The sequence below is a fragment of the Pagrus major genome, chromosome 18 (genome assembly GCF_040436345.1).
Source record: "Pagrus major chromosome 18, Pma_NU_1.0".
Taxonomy (NCBI): domain Eukaryota; kingdom Metazoa; phylum Chordata; class Actinopteri; order Spariformes; family Sparidae; genus Pagrus; species Pagrus major.
Genome location: NC_133232.1, coordinates 20,832,021 through 20,853,768, shown reverse-complemented (window position 1 = coordinate 20,853,768; position 21,748 = coordinate 20,832,021). Strand labels below are relative to the sequence as shown.

The window sequence follows — 21,748 nt, the reverse complement described above, 5'->3', positions numbered from 1 at the left end:
TATTTTGAGATACTATGTCATTCTTTCGAGATACTATGTCATTATTTTGTGACAGTCATTATTTTGTGACACTATGTCATTATTTTGTGACAGTCATTATTTTGAAATACTATGTAATTCTTTTGAGATACTATGTCATTATTTTAAGACACTAAGTCAGTCTTTTGTGACACTATGTCATTCTTTTGAGATACTATGTCCTTATTTTGAGATACTATGTCCTTATTTTGAGATACTAAGTCATTTTTTGAGATACTATGTCCTTATTTTGAGATACTATGTCATTATTTCGAGATACTATGTCATTATTTTGTGACACTGTCATTATTTTGAAATACTATGTAATTCTTTTGTGACACTATGTCATTATTTGGAGATACTATGTCATTATTTGGAGATACTATGTCATTCTTTTGAGATACTATGTCATTCTTTTGAGATACTATGTCATTACTTTGTGACTGTCATTATTTTGAAATACTATGTAATTCTTTTGTGACACTATGTCATTATTTCGAGATACTATGTCATTATTTGGAGATACTATGTCATTATTTGGAGATACTATGTCATTATTTTGTGACACTATGTCATTCTTTTGAGATACTATGTCATTCTTTTGAGATACTATGTCATTACTTTGTGACTGTCATTATTTTGAAATACTATGTAATTCTTTTGTGACACTATGTCATTATTTCGAGATACTATGTCATTATTTCGAGATACTATGTCATTATTTTGTGACACTATGTCATTCTTTTGAGATACTATGTAATTCTTTTGAGACACTAAGTCATTTTGTGACACTATGTCATTCTTTTGAGATACTAAGTCATTATTTTGAGATACTATGTAATTCTTTTAAGACACTAAGTCATTTTGTGACACTATGTCATTCTTTTGAGATACTAAGTCATTATTTTGAGATACTATGTAATTCTTTTAAGACACTAAGTCATTTTGTGACACTATGTCATTCTTTTGAGATACTATGTCGTTATTTTGTAACACTATATTATTATTTTGAGATACTATGTCATTATTTTGTGACACTATATCATTATTTTGAGATACTATGTCATTATTTTGAGATACTATGTCATTTTCAGACACAAAGTTATTATTGAGTAAATCTTTTAAATAGAGAGACATTATTTGAAAAGGTGTCTCTTTATTTTGAGGGCCTAAGTCAAAATATTGAGAAAATGTCTCATTATTTACATATACTCAGTCACTATTCAAAATTATGAATTATAGTATAAACTAAGTAAGTAATAATAATAATTCAGTATATACTTTTTTTGGGATTACTATACTAAATCATTATTTTGAGGAGTCCCCTTCTTATTTTGAGGGTTTCTCATTATTTTAGGACAGAGTCATTCTTTTGTGACATTATATCATTACTTTGAGATACTATGTCATTTTCAGATACAGAGTTATTATTGAGTAAATGTTTTTTAATACTGAGACATTTTGAAAAAGTGTCTCTTTATTTTAAGGGGCCTAAGTCAAAATATTGAGAAAGTTTCTCATTATTTTGAGATAATAAGTTTTATTCTGACATCTCAAAATAATACCTAAAAATAAATAATACTAAGTTATTATTTTGAGATTCTCAAAATAATAACTTTTTCACCTTAACGTCCACGAGTTGGAGATGTCTAATCCCAAAAAATATTGCTCTATTGGCTCCCTAAATGTGTTATATTATTATTACCATTTTGTTATTTTTTGTTATTTTGTTGTATTGTTATGTTTAAGGCAAAAATGCCTGACATACCCTTCTTCCAACTTTTCAATTGTGAGGCTTTATTGCTTTTGTATATTTTTGTTATGATAATAAACTGTTGGTTGATTTTTCCAACCAACAGTTTGGTTCACATAGTGTGATTCACCATTTCATTTTTCTCAATTTCATGACATTTTACAGATCAATTATCTCACAAGATTAACTGATAATGAAAATAATCATTTGTTTGCAGCAGCCAACTTTACTGGTACATGTCAGTTTTGTTCATATTATTGGTGTTTTATCACATATTTACAAATTCTAATTGAAGATTTGTCTGCTTTGTTTGTTACCACTAACAGCTAACTGTAACACATCTCCAAAACACAGAAAGACAGAAACAGTAACTTAACACCCAATTAACACCCAATGTTTTTTGGAGTTAGACTGACACTTCTCTGTCTGTCACTCTCTCATACACACACACAAACTTTACACGTTTTGTACTACTGGAGTAAAAATGCTTTTATTTGGCCATCTGTTTGAAAAAAAAAATCCAGTGAATTACGTGAATGTAAATGTTAAACTTGTAAGAAAATTCCCTCAGGTTGAATTGTCGGTAAGGTAGTGTACATTTAACCAAAGACAAAGCAGACACGTGAAGATCATTTAATTTTCTTACTCTTTAACTTTTGTAAAATATAAAGCAACCATCGCATTGAGACCATAGGATCAGTAGACAATCAGTGTCACAATATAGCAGACTGTAGAATTAGTATGTCCTAATTTCAAGTGATGAGCCGGCCCACGTCATTTTTTCCCCTCTACCATAATGATGTGGTACCCAAACTTTGTCTTGACAGGAGGGTCTGTGTAGACAGGTTTATCCATGGAACTGACAGGTAGGGCAAATGCTGCATCCTGGAAAGGTCCAACCATTGATCCACGTGTCATCCATCCCAGATCACCCTGCCACGAAGAAAACACATTGTAAGTACCTAGTATGGGTGCCAAGCCAGGACAATAATGAGGGATCATGAGCAACAAAGACAAAAGGGTTCAAAGGGTTCACTGTGCTAAAAATAGAAAATCTGATATTTTGATGACTGTGAGTAATACAGGAAGTTGAACCACTCCAATATATGAATCACATGTGAATACGCAAGACAAACTGTACAGAGCTGATGAAATAAAGTGCATTTGCTCGTAAAAAGGGGTAAAGGAATATTATTCATAAGCCTGTAATTCACCACACTTGAAGTCTCATTATGAGGTATAGGTCTGTACATCCTATTGATCATCTGCCAAATGTATCACCACAGGTTAAGATGTAGAAACATAAATATAACATTTCTATATCACTTTACTAGAGGCAAAATACAGCGGACCACTTCAGTTACAGTTAATAATAACACAATCGGTTAAAAAACGGGGACCAAAATTGGATAAATGATTATTAGTGCATGTTCTTACGCCTTGTCTAGCTTTGTCTTCACTGTACTGCGACGCTACTTCACTGAAACGGACTCCAGCCTTCAGTTTCTCCATCGCCTCCATGCATTTCCCGTGTTTTTCACAGAGGCAGTGTCGTACCTGGGGAAAAACATCATAAAAGCACAGACTTCTATAACTACTGAAATTCACTGCAGACATCATGATCAGAAAATAGAAATGGAAATTTTAAGCAATTTAACAAACGATCACAGATAATGAATGAATGAATGAATTCATTTCGATTACATACATCTTGAGAAACACAAATTTTCTCAGTCAATAACAGAAAAAGGAAAAGGCTGAAGCCCAAAGCTTATCTTTGCCTGTCCTATATAAATCAAAGGATAACCCAGTATATCAGCAATACCAAAGAAGAATCACTAACAATACATGTAATATGTTAGACATTTTTCCATTGGAAAACATTTTTAAATACTGACATGATTTACATTCAATGCAAAATCAGAGGGGGCTACATCAGGAGCTATAAGAACAGATAAAGTAAACAACAAGTTACTTGAATGATAAACTAAATTACACAAAGTTAATTTTAGTTTTGGAGCTCCCATCTGTCACTATTCAACAACTGGCCCAACAAAATCCAACCCACATTGATGCTACCAAATGGCAATAATGAAATAATATCAGTTTGTATAGGATGTCTTTTAATATTTTCTTAAATTATAAATTATATTTTAATTAAAATTTATTTTTTCATATCAGTATTTAGTATTTTATTCTAATACATTGGATAAGCAAGTCTTTGTAACAAGATGTATTTGTGCCCATCTGTGATTGTGTGTTTATACATTTCTAATCGCTTACATTCTTAACAGTGATTAATCAGTTACTGATTAATCATTTACAATCCCTATCAGCAAACATCGATAAGGCATTCCACACAGGTTATGACGTATTTATCAAAAGCTCCCGCACCGTACAGCCTTAATGCTTATTCTTCCAGTCACAGTCTTGAGATATTGAAGTATTTTCAGACAACAAACTGTAGCTTTCAATTGAACTAATTAATATTTCACTTGTTCCTATGGTTGTCAGTTGAAATGTCATGTTCATCACAAGTCAGGACTAGATCATCAAAGAGGACCTAATGACAGAGAACGAAATATAATGCTCAACCACATCCTTTCCCTCCAGCTAACTCATCCAACAGTGGTTTGTAGTAGGAAGAAACGACGGGGGCTGTCATCACTTGATAAAAATTCCCCTGTGTTGTCACCTTTGACTTTTATAGCACTTTGATGAGAATATAATTGAAGGTACCTTCACAGCAGTTCCTCCCTTTGGTGCTTTTTCTTTCTTGTCGCTGTCTGCACTTCCTGAAGCAGCTCCTACACAACAAACAGGGTCAGCACCATTTTAAAACAGTGAAAACCGCGACATACAACAACACTGTAGCAGGCATTATGATGATGATACATCTGGTGAACAAGGTACATCACATGTAAATATGTGTTGCGGTCAGGCTAGTGAATGTGGCTGACTTTAAGCTAACAGTTCATGACACGTAACTGGATAAATAATGGACCACTAACCTTTACCACCCTTGGCACCTTTTCCCTTTGGCGGCATTTTAGATTAACGTATAATGAAATTCAAGATGTAATGACAAAGTAAAGACTGTAATAGCACCGACTCATGCTATGTTTTCCTCAACATGCGCAGAGCAACCTGCGCCGACAGCAAACTGTTTCTTCTTCGTTAGCCAAATATCGGCAGCTTACAGCCACTTCACATTAACACCGCCCCCTAGTGTCATAACCCAGAGGATGCAGTCTCATATGACAAGGCCGTACTGCAGTTTTTCAAATTGCACAATATACAGTATGTACCTTCATTTAAATATGTTTAATACAGACAAAATGGGCCCTTACTTCTTTCATATAAATATTGCCATGTTATTCGTTTTGTGGTCAGTTTTAAGGTGTGTCCTGGCCTGTAATATTACCTACTCATATTCACCTTCACTACTGTTTTTCATGTCAGTAAAATGTATGTTTGATGACTTTTTTTTTTTAACAAGCACTTTTTACCTGATGATTTTGACTTTTCATCTCACAATTATAGCTTTTTCACTCACAATTCTGAATTTTATCTCATAATTCTGATTTGGGATCTCATAATTTTGACTTTCTATTGAATAATTTAGACTTTGATTATAATTATGACTTTTTTTAATCTAAAAATTGTGACATCGTGGAAGCAAACAATACATCACGTTGCATTAGCATGAAAAGTGAAATGCTAACGATGCACGATCGAAGGCTTAAAAATGGCGCCGTGATCAGGTAAACACAGACACAGCGCATGTAACAGGTGAGGCCGCTGGTCTCCACCAATCCGACGTCACAGCGTCAGAGCACGGCGGTTACCTGGGCAACGAGACTGCACACAAACGGGCTGTGACGTACGCCGACAGCTGTCCTGCGCTGGAGCTCTCCTTACCTCCACGCAGGCTTCACTCGTGCCTTTTCCGTCGGCTCCAGATAAAACATGGAGGAGTACGAGCAGGTCCTGTGTCTGGGCAGAGGAGGAGCAGCCGACGTGTTCCTCATGAGGCATGTGGGCCGCAGGAGCCTGCACGCCGTGAAGAGGATCAAAGTAGAGGACACACGGAGAGCAAAGACTCAGAGGGCGATCCTCCAGGAGGCAGACATCATCAGGAGGTTACAGCACCCTCACATAGTGAAGTGCAGCGACGCCTTTGTGAACTCTAGCGATGGATTCATTTACATTGTGATGAACTACTGCGATGGTGGGACATTAGATGACAAAGTTAAAGAGAGGAAACCAGGGGAGTTCTTCTCAGAGGATACTGTGATGGGGTGGTTTGTGCAGGTCGCTTTGGCTGTGAATTATATACACGCTGCTAAAATACTACACAGGGACATCAAAACCTCCAATGTGCTGCTGACAAAGCAAGGCATGGTGAAGTTAGGGGACTTCGGGATATCCAGAGTGATGACCAACACGGCTGATATGGCCTCCACGTGTGTCGGGACACCCAGCTACCTCAGTCCTGAGCTTTGTCAGGACGTCCCGTACAGCTCCAAGTCTGATATCTGGGGTCTTGGCTGTCTGCTGTATGAGATCTGTGCTCTCAGACCTCCATTTGCAGCCACGAACCTGCTCAGCCTGTTCTACAAGATCACCAAAGGAGAGTATGATCCTGTGCCGAGCGTCTTCTCAGACAGCATCTCCTCTCTGATCTGCAGAATGCTCTGCCTTGAACCAGAAAACAGGCCAAGTGCTGCCTGTATACTCAGCAGTGCCTATGTGCAGGATCACCTGGAGTCTCTCAAACACACAGAGACTGAAAGTGTTGCTCTGACTGAATCAGAAGAGGAGAGCTGTGACACTGTTACAGAGGTAGAAAGCACAGACATGGACGCTACACTACAGCCAGATGTTCTCGGTCAGTCCCGTTCATGGGAAGAGACAGAAGACAACATGGACGCCAGTTCCAGTGACGAGGAGGATGCTTTTTGTGTCGGAGGACAAATCCAATGCGACTATCCTGAAGACTTTGATGAAGATGAAAGTTTGTCCTCTCTCGAGGAGCCCGGTGAACACTCTGGGTCCCCGATGAGGAGCGACTCTGCTGAGCCTACTGGTAACGTAGAGGTGGAGATGTAAAGTGAAACATCTTATCAGTGATGGAAGAATTGAATTAAAGTGCTCATACCACAGTGTAGATAATATTCACTCATTCAAAGTCCTACCTTAAGGTGTTAGTGGAATATTCATAAAATCCTTGTTATTAAGTTCACTAGTGACCGTTCAGTGAACTGCAGTCAGCATCCTGTTGCTCGCACGTGCACAAACATGACTGAATATACACTAAATGCTGGTACATTGCCTAAATTAAAATTATATTTAAAGGTCCAATTTCTACCCAACCTACAATCTCAAAGTATCAGTATTTGATGTATTTTAAACCTTGAAAATAGCATATCTATAATGTCCCTTCATCATATTTGGACCTTTCCTTGATACTAACTTATCGTTTGCAAATTACTATAGCTAACGTAATGGAGCAACCAACACCAGATGCATACCATGTAGCTAAAGCTAACTGGCTAACCTTAGCTTAACTTAGGTTACAGTTAGCTAGTTGGCTTCCCTTGCCTTACACTGCTCTTGGCTGCTTGAAAGCAATCACTCGTTATTTATTGTTGGTTAAATCAACACAATTTGCCGTAATACATAAGTTATTATCATGGATCACATTTGTGGGGAAGTAATCTGTCAAGCTAACGAACTTGCATGTCCCCTCAGATACTATTTTGCCAGCGATAATACTAGCGAGCAAGCACACTAAAGTTAGCCAGCTAGCTGTAACTCAGATATGCTGCATGGATCTGGTGTCGAGCAAAGTCATGTGCAGAATGCAAGCTAGCAAATATACCAGCCTGATCAGCCCTGTGAGTCTGGATGAATTACCTGAAGTTATCTGCTCAAGACAGTATTTTACTACATTATCTAGCTTGCAATTCGTCTGCATTAGCAAGCAAAAATATCAAAATCTATGTCACTCGCTTTGCAGTGATAATGCTTCCTCCAGCGCTGCTTTTTGTAGGCCTAAGACGTAAGAAGCCATAACAGTTAAGAACAACTTTGATGTTTAACAGTGTGTTGTATTCCAAACGTTTTATTTTGAAAAGTATTTCAGAAGTACTCTATATCCAATGTTTCTTAACCAGTTTTACCTAGTGGCCAGGCTTCAGTTCATCCTGGATCCTCATCCTCTCTCTCTCTCTCTCTCTCTCTTCCTGCCTGTCCTATCTCCTGCTGTCACTATTGAAATAAAGTAGAAATGCCTAAAGAAAAGAGTTCGACCAATGACAACACCATTAAAACATTCATTATCAAGCAAAAAGGCCAAACATTCACTGATTTCAGGTTTTCAAATATGGGGAGATAGTGCTTTTCTGTTTTTTAACTGAATATTTTGGACGTTTAGACTGCAGGATGAACAAAAGGGAAGTTTCTCTTATCATGGTCAGTTCAGCAGATAAAGAGAGAAATCAAGGCACAATCGGACATATCTATAATGTACAGGCCAGACAAGTTTTTTTATTTGCTTTTGTTTTTTTGTTTTACTTAATAATGGTTTGCCTTTTAATGAGCATTTAGTAAATTTGCATGATGAGCTTCTTAATAAGTGCTAAACATCAAACTCAAAGCCTTCAACCCTGGTAGAAATGTTCTCTTTTGTTCCTCAGCATATTCTTTCTCTTTTTACAGCATTTCCAGAGGCTCAAGATGTCCCCGGACAAGTTGAGTATCCAGATGACTTTGAGGAAGCCGAGGTGGGAGAAGATATTGAGGGTGACGGAGCGTTAGTTCACGCTGATGCTCCTCAGCAGCAGCCACATGATGATGCACTGGAGGAGGAGTTTCAGCTCTGTGATGCTGGAGGACTGACTATCACCCTGAAAGCACTGAAGGAGAACGGCTGAAGACATTTTGATTTGTGAAATAAAGGGACATGAGGAGCTTGAGGAGTAAAATACCTGTTAAGTGCCTTTTTTGTTAAGTGTTTTACGCAATTTCCAAAACTATAAGCCTGCTGTCTTCCAGTACATGTACCACACACAGCAAGAGGAAAACACTTGGTGGGGCTAGAGGGAATGAATGAAGTCATGCTAAGTGTGTGCTGATTGTGTGGCCGTACAGTGACAAGAATATTCCTGAATAAGGGTTAGCATTATCGTCAAGGAGGGGTGATAATAACGAATGCACCATGAGTCACTGAAAGATTTTCTTAAACAGTAATTTCTTGTAATACATTTATAGTTGACACAAGCACACATAATCTATAATCACTTTAATTTCAGTAAAATTATTATAATACATATACATTATAATGTTCACACCGTATGTATTATCTTGTCTTGTCTTTTTCTAAGGGTTTGTCTTTGCCTCGAAATAAGATAAAAGCACAATTATGCATGCAACCAGGTCTACAACGGAAGTATGTGGTCTAGGAAGCTCGCCACAAAGATGTAACGATAATGCCTAATAAGATAAGGTTAAAACCAAGTAGAAGAAGCTTATTTATAAACTGAAATACAAATACAATCAGTGAAATAAAAGCTTTTGGCCAGAGATGCTTTACTTTGTCTTTATTTTTGGGACTGTGGACACCGCTGATCACTTTTTATATTTGTATTATACTTATGATCACAAGGGATGTAATGAGTAACTGGCAAATAGTTGGGCAAGAACACACAATTTTTATTATTATAGGGTTTTAAGATTATTTTACATATCTCATAGTACACTTATACTGTACATACACACATATACTGTATGACAATCTAAATGTGTTTTTGTTGTCAGTTTTGATCTGTCTGGTTTGCATTTTCCACATTTATCACGTGTGTGATGCACTTGGACTTGGTCTATGTGGTCTTGACTACAACACTACAGTTCAGTGACCCCCTGTGCCCTGTTATTTAAGCATTCACTGTGTTTCTCTTTTCAGGTTTTTTCATTTAATATCTATTGTCTGTTGTGACTTGTTGAGTCAAAAAAAACAACTTGATCAAAGGAAGTTACAGAGATATAACTTATATTCTATAGCAGCCATTCTCACGCAAAATGCTTTTTTTAAATTGTCTTCATTGTTTTTTTCTAGGACACTTTTTGTCCCTGTTCAAAGGCAAATAGTTGCTTCAAGCTACCAAACCTCTCACTAATGAAACAAACCTAACTAGTAGTTAAACTAAGCAAACAAACTAAGAAACAAACACACACAAGCTTTAAAGGTGCAATATTTAAGAATTTCAGTTTAAAGCGTTCAAAAATTTAAATTATCAACACATTGTGGCGAAGCAACAGCTTTGACGTTGTGTCAAAGGCGTCTTTGTATTGTGCTACAGAGGTATCTACCAAAGTTAGCATGCTATCAAAAGCTAACCCCGGCCCGTCCTGTCTGAAAATACCACTTCTGACCTGATTCGTCGTTTCAGTGGGAGATGTATGCAAGAAACAACGAGCTCTCTCAGCTTTTTTAGTCTTAAATAAAGTCTCCAATAAACAAAATAAACTTACTAAAGGTAAGTTAGTATGGTAAGTTCAAGAAAGGAAATATTCTTATACCTGTTTTCCTTTTTAAACAGGAAAATAATGTAGCTCAGGAGGTAGAGCGGGTCATCCAATAACCAGAAGGTCGCTGGTTTGAATCCCTAACTCCCCTTGAGCAAGATCAAATTGCTCCTGATGAGCAGTTAGCACCTTGCATCTGGAAAAGCGCTATAGAAATGAAAACCTTCACTGAACAAAGACTAAGATGCTTAAATGACTCGTTAACTCATCGGTAAGGCCGATTCCTAAATATTTAAAGAAGTGATAACAATTTGAACACAGCTGTTGTGACGATATTAGTATCCTATTGAAAATTATAACTCAGCAGAGAAGACACCATGCAGCTTCCGCCTCATATTGCCCATAAAAGGACAACCCGTTGTATCTCATTACTTCCAATATACTAGTATGATACATCTAATACATCTAGTTTTAACTCTCCTCCGTTATCGAACTGTTTCTCTTTTGATGCAGTTCTGCTTTAACTGACCTTATGGTGAAGTTATTGGGAACAAACCTCATGTTTCTGAAGTTGACGCGCTCAGATTAACACTTGTCAGCAAGTAAGCTGCATGCACTTTCTGACACAGCAAACAGGTAAATTGTGAGACAGATTTACAGAAAATGCCATCAACACTCATCCACTTTCAGGTACATGTCTTTAAGATTCAGTACTGATGAGAATTAGTAACAACTTGAAGGTGCCAAGCTCAGAGCTTAATGTTGTCTCAACGGAAATGCAAGAATCAGTTTTATCACACACAATCTCTCATGAGTTGACCAAAGTTTTTCCGCGCTCACAGTCAGCAGTCTCATGTTCACCCACTTGCAATACATCTGCTTGCAGCGACTTACAGGCCACACTCTGAGAGATCAAAGACACACAGACACAAGTTAATTTTTCCATGAGCTAATACCGTAGACATCCACGCATAAGTAAGTGTCTTTTCCTTTGTGAAGGTCTTACACACACGCAGGTGCAAACTGGATTTCCCATATGACCAGAAAGTCCAACCACATACATAATCAGTGATCCAACCTGGTGATCAGTGTGTGATGCTGAAGTCAATCATTTATGTGTGTCCATAGCCATTATTATGAAGGGATCGTTGAAGAGGCCCAAGAGGTCAAGGGGTCTCGAAACCAGAGCCTCTGTGTGATGTGACTACCATACATGTATATAAAGTGGGGCCTGCAGGCCGAAGCCGGCCCAGCAGATGTTGTCAGAAGTAAAAAGCTAGTGTTCGGCTATAAACAAACTACATTGCGGTTGCATGACTTAAACATCACCACCACTAAGCGTCTTACTACACAATTACTAGACACTTTTTCTATAAGTGAGTCGAGCTACAAGCTGTAAAGTTTGAGTTAGAATAGTTTGTAATTGAAGTCTGCCTGTAAAGACGGACCAGTGAGTAATGAATTGTGTTCGCTGTGGCGACATTTAATAACCGTGACAACCTCTGCAGTCTCATTCAGACACTTGTTAGCAACCGACTTTTTTAAGACGCATAAGCGCTTTAAAATTAAATTGTGGGAAATGTAATGATGTATTTTATGTCGTAGAACAAAATGTGTAAATATCTTAAGCCTGTGGTTACCACAGACCTATTTCAGGCATATAACCGAAAAAACAATTAAAAATAAACCTGTCGGGTTTGAGACGAGGGAACTGGTGCAAAAAATGCTAACTGATTTCCGGGTTTTAGGACTCATTACAACAGCACTCTACAGGGGTTTGCTTCTCGCCCGTGGCCCACCTTTAAATCTCAGTTTTGGCCCTCCAAGGGAAAATGTTTGGGCACCCCTGGTTTTCTCAAAACAGGTTCACTTTGAAGATGTCACAGCAAAGCCGCCATCTTGACATGTTCATAAATTGTGTATTCCTGGGGATAAAATACATTTGACCTTTGGGAAACTATGAAACTGCACCCCGAAGAACACGCTCTCATAACCTGTTCACAATTAATTTAAGCCAGACATTTTTGATTTTTTGAGTTTTGTGAACCATCTAATCAGCACTTGATAACTCAAAATTACTATTAAAGCAAAAAGCACTTACATGTACACAATTGAGTTAAGAATAAGTTGTGGACCACGGGAACTGTAACCATCTGCTGAAACTGTACAGTCACTACTTTCCCTCAGTTCAAAGACTTCCCCGTTGTGCGGAGTAGAACAATGATGTTCCCCTCAGTCCTGCTCAAACTGACACCTGCTCACTCATTTGACTCCTCATCCACTGATCGTGTTAGACAAAAGCGCCACGGTAGCTTCCATGATGAAAGCTGCGAAGCACAGCAACCACATCCCGACAGTAAATATGAGTCATTAAGTTGACAAAGATCTCCACAAAGATGTAAAAACTTATCAGAGGTAACATTTAAGAGAAATGCATTTAGAAGGTTATCATATTTTTTTTTTTTTACATGTGGTAATGCTGCTGTTTCTATTCATGGAGATATACATAGATTTTATCTTGTGTTATCGTTTTATTCACCACAGCAGCAAGCAAACATACAAATCTGATCTGATTTTCAGTCCAGTGTAACATTATTCACTCATAAAGGCTTGTTTAACACGAGGAAAGGAAACGCTTACATTTACATTTACATTTAGGGCATTTAGCAGACGCTTTTGTCCAAAGCGACTTACAATAAGTACATTTGTCACAAGACACTTAGGTCGATTCACAACACTTTGGAAGTTTGAAAGTTGAATTCAATGCACTTTCTGTATGAAAATCTGACTCCCACAATTGCCCAAGAAAATTGTTTTCTATTTTTATCGACCTCCTTCATCTTCCTTTGGACTTTCACTAAATCTGTTGAAGTTTCACTCATCATCTCATCTGACTCGGTCCACTTCCAAGGGGTAAATAAGGAAGCATGAAGTCATTCCTCTGAGTAAATCATGGAGTTTTTGGAGTGGGTTGGGTTTCATCTGTCAATTCTTAGAAGATTTTCTGAGGTTATAAGATAAGATTTGTTTACCTGGTTTCTAACAACACAGTAATTCATCATCACCATGCATCATTGAAATACCAGTAGGCAAGATGTATGGTGTACTGTATGGTGGCAACAAATGGGCAAGGGCAAGTGGCCCTGTGAGGCCGGACACCAACATGTTCACAGTGTGCTAATGTTTAAAGCATACTGCTCACTATTTTACTCTCTTAGTTTAGCTACAGCTGAAGTCAATGGGAATGTCATTAGTGTTGTAAGTATTTCGTCATATAGTAGATGACCTCAGCAGTGTGAGATCAGCAAAGTTGACACATTTCAGCCTGAGAGGGACATAAATGTTTGCACTAAATTTCATGGTAATCCATCCAAAAGCTACTGGCTGCTGGCATCCATAGAGCCACCACGCTATTCTACAGAAACTACATTTTACTGTCACAGTCCTATGGTAGACATTTTTTAATAAGCTGGATTGCAGAACTTTGATTCAGGTTATTCTTTCCCAGATACTGCATTTTAAAAAAAAAAATTAAACTAAGATGGCTTAATTACTGTGGCTAGTTCTTGTTGACCTTTACAGAGGAGCAATAGAAAGCATCCTGACTGGAAACATCACAAACTGGCATGGTTCGTCACGGCCCAGGACAGGACGGCTCTACAGCGGGTGATTAAAACCACCCGGAACATCACTGGTTCCCATCTACAGAGCATCAGTGACATCAGTGAAGTGAGATGTCTGCACAGAGCCCCAAGGATACTAAAAGACGACACCCACCCCAGCCACAGTCTGTTCATCCTACTGCCATCTGGCAAAAGATACAGAAGTATCTGCTGCCGTACCACCAGACTACAGATCAGGCTGTGTGACTACTGAATTCATGAAAATAATTGCATCATTAAAACTTGATCATTCTTGTATTGATTTATACATACACTACAGTTATAATTTCAATAATTAAGATAAGTCTTGATTGTGCTCAGAATCAGATAAAGGTTCTGAAGTGTATGGGCTGTCTTCCTCTTGAAAGGTGTCGGCGTGTAGTATGTTGATAGAGATTCTTCGGAGGCAAGGCGGGGTTGATTGGATAGAACAATCTTTATTGAAACAGATTTCAAGCCAGCGTCCGAACCAGAGTGTGCACTCCCTGGTATTCTCAAATCTTGGCAAAGTGATGCCCAAAATACTTTGCCTTCTGCTCTATCAGAACTCCTCTCAGACCCTCAGTCTTAGGAGATCAACCAAAATCACCCCCGTTCTCTGGTGTGTGTGTCTTTTTAGAGTCTCTTCGCTCAGGTCCGCCTGTTTCTCTAATTGTTTCCTTTTTGGGGAACTAAGGGCCCTTCTATCCTATTAGAAAAGGATGGGTCTGCATAACATCTCTCTCTCAAGGGAAAACGTGTACATGGAGGTGTGTGCGTTACTATGTTAATGTTAGTCTCTATATACTTAAATGGAAATGTGTATATTAAGTCAACCCTGAGTCCTCTTCCTATCCTTAGATGGAAATGTATACATTGAACCTCTGAATCCCTCAGTCCTTGGTGTGGGCCTCTTCCTTTAGCTATTCTCTGACGCACACTACAGAACTAATGTGTTGTTATCCTGAACATGAGATCTCTACATTGTCTCCTTCCCAAATATACTTAAATGAAAGCATTTGATTCTGTCCTGTCACTCAGAGCTCAGAAGGTATAAGAAACACTCAGACACTACAGTTCAAAGGATCATTAAATTGTCATTTTACAACACAGGGTTGTCAAACAAAATGTACATTGTGGTCCCTTTATGCTACACAAGAAACATTATTTAGTGGAGTATGGAGGATGAATTGAGGAGCCTGAAGTATGAAGCTAATCTGTAGTCTGGTGGTACAGCAGCGGATACTTCTGTATCTTTTGCCAGATGGCAGCAGGGTGAACGGACGGCTGGGGTGGGTGTTGTCTTTTATTATCCTTTGGGCTCTGTGCAGACATCTCACTTTACGATATCACTGATGCTCTGCAGATGGTACCAGTGATGTTCTGGGCGGTTTTAATTACCCGATTTAGAGCCTTCCTGTCCTGGGCCATGCACAAACCATGCCAGTTTGTGGTGTTTCCAGGCAGGATGTTACCGTTGCTCCTCTGTAAAAGTTAACGAGAACTTGACACCATAACTTTGCCTTCTTAGTTTCCTTAAGAAGTAGAGCACAGAAAAGGCTCTACTTCTTAAGGAAACTAAGAAGGTTTCCAGAATCAATGACACTAAGTGTATGTTACAGCCTGTGAGTAGCTCCTATAGTCTCAAGTCTTCACTAGGCAAAACAAAAAGCATATCCAGGACTACATTTCACTAATCTGTGATTGTACACAACATGTGCAAATATATATACAATACTCACATCAACATGACTACAAACACCAGAGGTGCTTCCAGAAGTGTCGATGTCGATGCATGCTGCACATGAAAGAAAACATTTATTTAGTTTATTAAATATATTCACTTGAAATAAACTGGTCATACTGATTTAACATGTTTTCAGTTTTGTAGCAGTTTCCCAGAGAAACTGGGGCAACAGGCTATATTGTAGATGCAATCACTGGCCACAATCTGTGTGGGAGGCTCTCCCTACATGTCCCCTCCCACACCAACTCTTCAGAAAATGTATTTTAAAGATAACCAAGAAAGTACCACTGACGATGGCATGAGTCATCAGTGTTACACACGAGGAAAGGTAGAAGTAACTATGAAATCACCCACAGTTGACATGCTATGTCTTGCTATATTTTCTTATCACAGAAACTGGGGCGTGAGGGCACATTAAGAGAGGTGAGAAAAGAAAAGAAGAAGGATATCCCATCTCAGTACTTTACACCCAAGAACGCACTTCCCTTTACTCTAAAAACATGCTATATTTTACTATTAGACGTGCTTCCCCTGGTCAAAGTCACACCAGTTCACCAAATTAATTTCTAACAATAGTGTGCAAGAATCATTTTAATAGGTCACTATGTAGATGTCATCCATAAGATACATTTATAATACTTGCAGTAAAACCTCATAGTATATAGCTAATTGGATCATGTCCAGAACTAAGTAGAGAATGAGAGAGGAGGTTTAGCAAGAGAGATGTGACCAGCTCATTTTGTCATTAATGAGGTCATTGATGGTTTGTTGATATGAGGTTAGCAGGAAGATCACTCACATATTGTTTGTTCTTTTCTTAAAAAATACAACAAGCTTAGTTGAGCTGGCTAAGTGCAACCTGTCATGGAAATGTACTGGACCATACACCATAACACAGCAGGACACTACTAAACCAAACCTAATACTGAACATTAAAAGTTTTAAAATTGCACTATTACAGGCTATTGTATTCAATACAATAGAAAACTTTTCTATGTGCATTTGTGCATACCGTTACTAAACCCTGAGTTTTCCTTATGTCTGCACAAGCAAAGTTTATTTAAGGTACACGCTACCTGTCGAGTTCTGTTATCTCATTAAGATAATCTTCTATGAGAATGCAAGATTGTAACAAGATTGTCACTCATAACAGGGGTCATTAAGTAACTAGTTTTGCCATAAGTTTAAGATTTTCAAAATAGTATAATTGTATTAACTTTAAAAATGTACAACTTGCATGTTACATTGCATCAGCGTAATTGTGTTATTTCAAGTACTGTAGGTGTAGATGACATAATTTCCTTGTTGACTGTGTATATAAAGACTGGGCAGACACCGATCACATCAAGACTCACACTTACAACGAAGAAGAGAGGTTGTGAAGGAAGTGAGAGAGAGACGCCACTGAAGTATGATGAAGTACGTGCTTGCCCTTGTTGTCATGTTGCATTTCTGCTACAGTTTCACTGTAAACAGAGACTTGAACAAGGAGATTATACATGGACTGAATGAGCTCAGAAACCTCACCCTTCACAAGGAAGCCAATATCACATCTGTAAGTATAATGCATCATTATTATTATACTTTATTATTACACTTGCAGTGGATTGTGGCTTTACCCTCATGTCTTTGCTGTCACTCTCAACGTCTGTTGATGTCATAATGTGCCACTTAAATTATCTAGTGCTTAACACATGAATTAATTGCTCTAAAATCTCTTCCTATAGCCGGAGACAATGCGCACACCAGCCTTTTTGGCGAGAAAAGCAGTAAGTATGGCATCTTTTCACCATCAGCACTGTGAATGATCTAAATAGAGCTTGGTTGCTCCTCTTGTTATGTTGATTCAGTTCAAGACACATGCATTTTTATGTCATTTTTCCGTTGCAGTCCTCCTGTGTGCACGTCTTTGTCAAGGAGCTGAAGCATCTTCTTAACAATGTGTCGGTGCATGAAGACAAGAAGGGTATTATTGAGGGACTTAAGGATAACCTGGACCAAATGGACCTGACGCCCAGCACAACAATACCAAAGGTTAGTGAGCAAAAATATGACTGTGTGAGCGTTCTTACTGTTAACTTGTTGCCTCAGTAGTGGCTATAATGTGACATAACCCCAAACCCTCTCTGTTCCTTTTCCAGGGGGGCCAAGAATGCCCAATGAAGACTGGGAATTTGAATCCTTTTCATCCATATGCTATCCTCTTCAAACAGCTCAACAGGTCAAAGAAAAGATAAAGAACCTGGGCTGTTTTCTCTTATGCAGGGCAGCTTCAACTCTTGCTCATTAGAAAGTTATATTCAGGTACTGTTTTCACATGAAATGACATGACAGATATGACAAGTGAATGTAATAGATCCACAGTTTCGAATTCTTGAATTGTTCAGATTTTTTTAACTGACTTTTATGTATTTATTAGTATTATTTATGTCTATTTATTGTACTATTTATTTATGTATTTATTATTTTTAACTGATTTATTTATTCATATGTAACTGTTGAGTTCCTTAGACATTTCATAGCAAGAATTCAACCGACTGGGATGCACAAAGTTGCCTAATTTATTTTTATAATATGAAAAACTTGATCAAAGTTCATAAATGTTGTGCTGCTGTCCTCAAATAAATCAACTAATTTCAGAATTTCTTCTCACTGAATATTTGTACATCAAAAAAGGTCATTTAAAAGGTACTATTTGGAAATTGTCTGAAAATACTTGAGCTGCAGGGTACATGCTGTAGCTCACACATGCCAGCTGCAGATATGAGTGAGTATCATCCTGGGCATGAGCCAGAGCAATTATGTCATACACAAGAGTGAACGCTGGAAAATAATAATCATATTTAGAAGACTTTCTGTACTTTTTCTCTCCATGATACATGTAACTTGTTATTTGCAAATTACACAACTAATGTTATCAATCAACCAACGCTAAATCCAGTGTATAGCAAAGCTACAGATAGCTAGCTGAACTTAGCTTAGCTTAGGTTACAGTTAGTTTGTTGGCTGCCCCTGCTTTGCATCACTCTTGGCTGGTAGAAAGCAATTGTTCATTGTTGTTTGTTTGTTTGTTTATACCCCTACATCATTAATTGTTGGCTAAAATCAACACCATTTTTCATAAAACAGAACTTAGTAGGCTACTGTGGATCACATTAGCTGATGAAGTAATTTGGCAAGCTATCCAACTAACATATCCAGGTAAATAGCTAGTGATAACTTTAGCAAACTTTGGACTCGGTGGGTGCCGCTCATATGTCGACATTAGCTGAGTCAGTTTTTAAGCTAAGGCTAGCCGGTGTTGCACACTGTTGGTGCTGTAAGGAAGCAGAAGGAAGGGATTTGTCACTGGGGTGCGTGCATTAACATCACATCCTTTGGATTTTCCCTGAAAAAGTCCACAGGCAGTTATAGGCAACCAAGACAGTCTAGGAAGGTCTAACGTTACGTTTCCATCAACACAATTTAGGCACCAGCAAAACAAAGCAATGACATCACGTAAATTACATTCCTTCAGTCTTAATCAAAGTCTTGATTAGGAAGTGACTGTTAAAGCGTGATAAGGGGGAAAAAAATGAAACAGGCAGAAAGTAAGAGCTGACTCCTTTATCTATTCTGCCCATCTGGAGAGCAGGAGACATGTTTGCATGCCAGCAGTCACAAACACACATGGCCTCATGTGAACAGATGTGCACCAGTGTTTCCCGTGAGTTCACGAGACTCTGGCGGCACCGACATAGTCTAAGTTGCTGCGCCATGGCCTCCTGTTGATTCAGACATGTTTTTCACTTCTCACATGAGCTCGGAGGATCTCTGAAGCCTCACGTCTTCGCTTCTGCAGAGAGTCTCTCAGTCTCAGTCAGTCTGCGGCCCCGCCCACTCCTGTACGCTCACGCGCACACTCCGGTCCGATGACGCGGCCTCCCCCTCCCCCTCCCCCCGTCTCTCAGCTGTGTCAACAACTTCAGAGAGCTGCTGGAAATAAAAAAACATACTAAGGACTTAGAGGACTAATGATATCTATATTAATCTATATATCCGTCTGTCCCCTTACTTATGTATTTATTTCTCTTTTAGTTTTTCTCTAACTTTGTTTAGTAAGCATATTTATTTGTATTGTCCTTGTGTGATGTCCTCTGTGTAACCTTATTTCCACTTAAATTTGATTATTTGTGCATAGTTTCATAGCACTTTAGAGTTTTGTCGTGACTCCAGCGGCTGCTCAGGAGATCTTTTAATTTAAAAGCCATATCGGTGCCCACGAGAACATCTGGAGAAAGATTATGTGAACAGCGTCTGCAGTTGCGTCTTTCCTTAAATGTTCTCACGTCTTTTTAGTCACATCTTAGCGTCTGAAGAGGACTTAATACATTGTTAGAAAACTAGGATTCAAAGGAACTGACAGTTAGCATGTTTGGCTAACCCTAACTTACAGCATAGCAGCCGCTGTGTGGCATGAGAGCCTTTGAACTGCATGGGACACAAGTTAGAGGAGCTGCAGCTGCACCTTTGAGCACAGAAGAGGTGCAGAGCAGAGAGCAGGTGGAGAGAGACGCTCTGAAGTAGGCCCACCATTCACCTCTGCTTGCCTGTCTAGTCTGTTCTCACCTCTGACCTCTGAACTCTCCACCTTGCCTGGCTGCTGTGTCCTTGATGTCTTAAAGCAAGGCAGCACTCAAGAGATTGAGTCACAGAGAAAGACGAGGGAAAAGATAAGAACATGACATCTTTTTATGAACAAGTGAAGCACGTATGGAACAACGACAATATAAATGCAATCATGAGGAACAGAGGAAGAAAAAGACTTATTGATTATATTGATTCACAGGTTTTGGGGCTAATTTTAGCTGATCGTTGGACGGAAGGGGTAGGCAGAGCACCGATACTAATTAACCAACATGTCAAATATTTAAACATTAAACAGTCTGTTTATAGTTAAAGGAATAGTTCAACATCTGGAATGAGGCTCATTCGCTCTGTTGCCAAGAGTTAGATGAGAGGATACCACTTTCATGTATGTCATGTTCAATACAAGGCTGAAACCTGTAAGCTTAGCTTAGCTGAAGACTGGAAATAACTGGCTCTGTCTGAAGGTAACAAGGTCCATCTACCAGCAACTAATCAATAGAATAGAATATCTTTATTGTCATTGTAAAAGTATAACAAGATTAAATGTGCAGCTTCTGTACTTAATGCTATTAAAACACAAAACAATTTGTAAGAGAAGTACAAAAAAATAAGAATAAAAATAGATAAAATAGCAATAATAGTATACAGCAGTAGTAAACAGCTCAGATGTGCAACAAACTCAGTAAACTGATGTTATTAACACAATATCCAGTAGACGTGGAGTCTTTGAAGGAGCACTATGTAGTTTTGGAAAATAAATACAAACTCAGAATTTTAATATTTACAATATTAATGAAGTAAAAATTCAAACTCAGAAATATTTATTTTTTCCATAACTGAATAAACAAGCTGTTCTCAGAGGAAAATAAGGTCCCAGAACACTGTTTGAAGCTAGAAAGGTGGCAGGGTCCGCCAAATATAAACAAAGTAAAACAGTATGAAATAGTTTTGTCCTTTAAGGTCAGTTTGATTATTCAGTTTATTTAGTCATGAAAACAAAGAGTTTTTTAGGAATAAAAAAATCAGTCAATGAAGATCTTTCTGTTCTGATTAAAATCTCTTCCTCAAAACTACATAGTGCAACTTTAAGAAACAACAATGTAGATGAATGCATTAATCCGTGAGAACTGAAGTATACATCACAATATATAAAATAGCAATAGGGTAATAAAAATGATAAACTCTTATAAACTAATCAACTGAGTGACCATTCATCTAATTAAAAAAACAAAGCTGTTGATATGTTAAGTGACTGCTCCTGGCCAAGAAATAGTCCTGCACTCAAACCCTTGTGAAAATGCAGATAGTTGGATTTAGACTAAAGAAGAAGACTGAAGAAATGAGATAAAACGTGTTCATTTGTGGGATTTAGAGAAAGCCCACCTCACTCTTTCTCCCTGTTTCTACTGTTAGTGCTATGCTAAGCTACGG

At 38.2% G+C, this 21,748-nt stretch overlaps 2 protein-coding genes across 2 annotated transcripts; one reads left to right on the top strand and one right to left on the bottom strand.

Moving 5' to 3' along the window:
• Nucleotides 1-2,245: 2,245 nt before the first annotated feature.
• Nucleotides 2,246-4,917, bottom strand: pin4 (protein (peptidylprolyl cis/trans isomerase) NIMA-interacting, 4 (parvulin)). Its single transcript, XM_073487003.1, has 4 exons — nucleotides 4,783-4,917; nucleotides 4,511-4,578; nucleotides 3,209-3,328; nucleotides 2,246-2,704 (listed from the first exon to the last, which is right to left on the bottom strand). Exons 1-4 carry the CDS (start codon nucleotides 4,817-4,819, stop codon nucleotides 2,546-2,548), a joined length of 384 nt encoding a protein of 127 aa, XP_073343104.1. The 5' UTR covers nucleotides 4,820-4,917; the 3' UTR covers nucleotides 2,246-2,545.
• A 776-nt stretch (nucleotides 4,918-5,693) lies between these two features.
• On the top strand, nucleotides 5,694-8,764 carry nek12 (NIMA-related kinase 12). The gene is made up of 2 exons (XM_073487709.1): nucleotides 5,694-6,860; nucleotides 8,495-8,764. Exons 1-2 carry the CDS (start codon nucleotides 5,741-5,743, stop codon nucleotides 8,707-8,709), a joined length of 1,335 nt encoding a protein of 444 aa, XP_073343810.1. The 5' UTR covers nucleotides 5,694-5,740; the 3' UTR covers nucleotides 8,710-8,764.
• The last annotated feature ends 12,984 nt before the right edge of the window (nucleotides 8,765-21,748 follow it).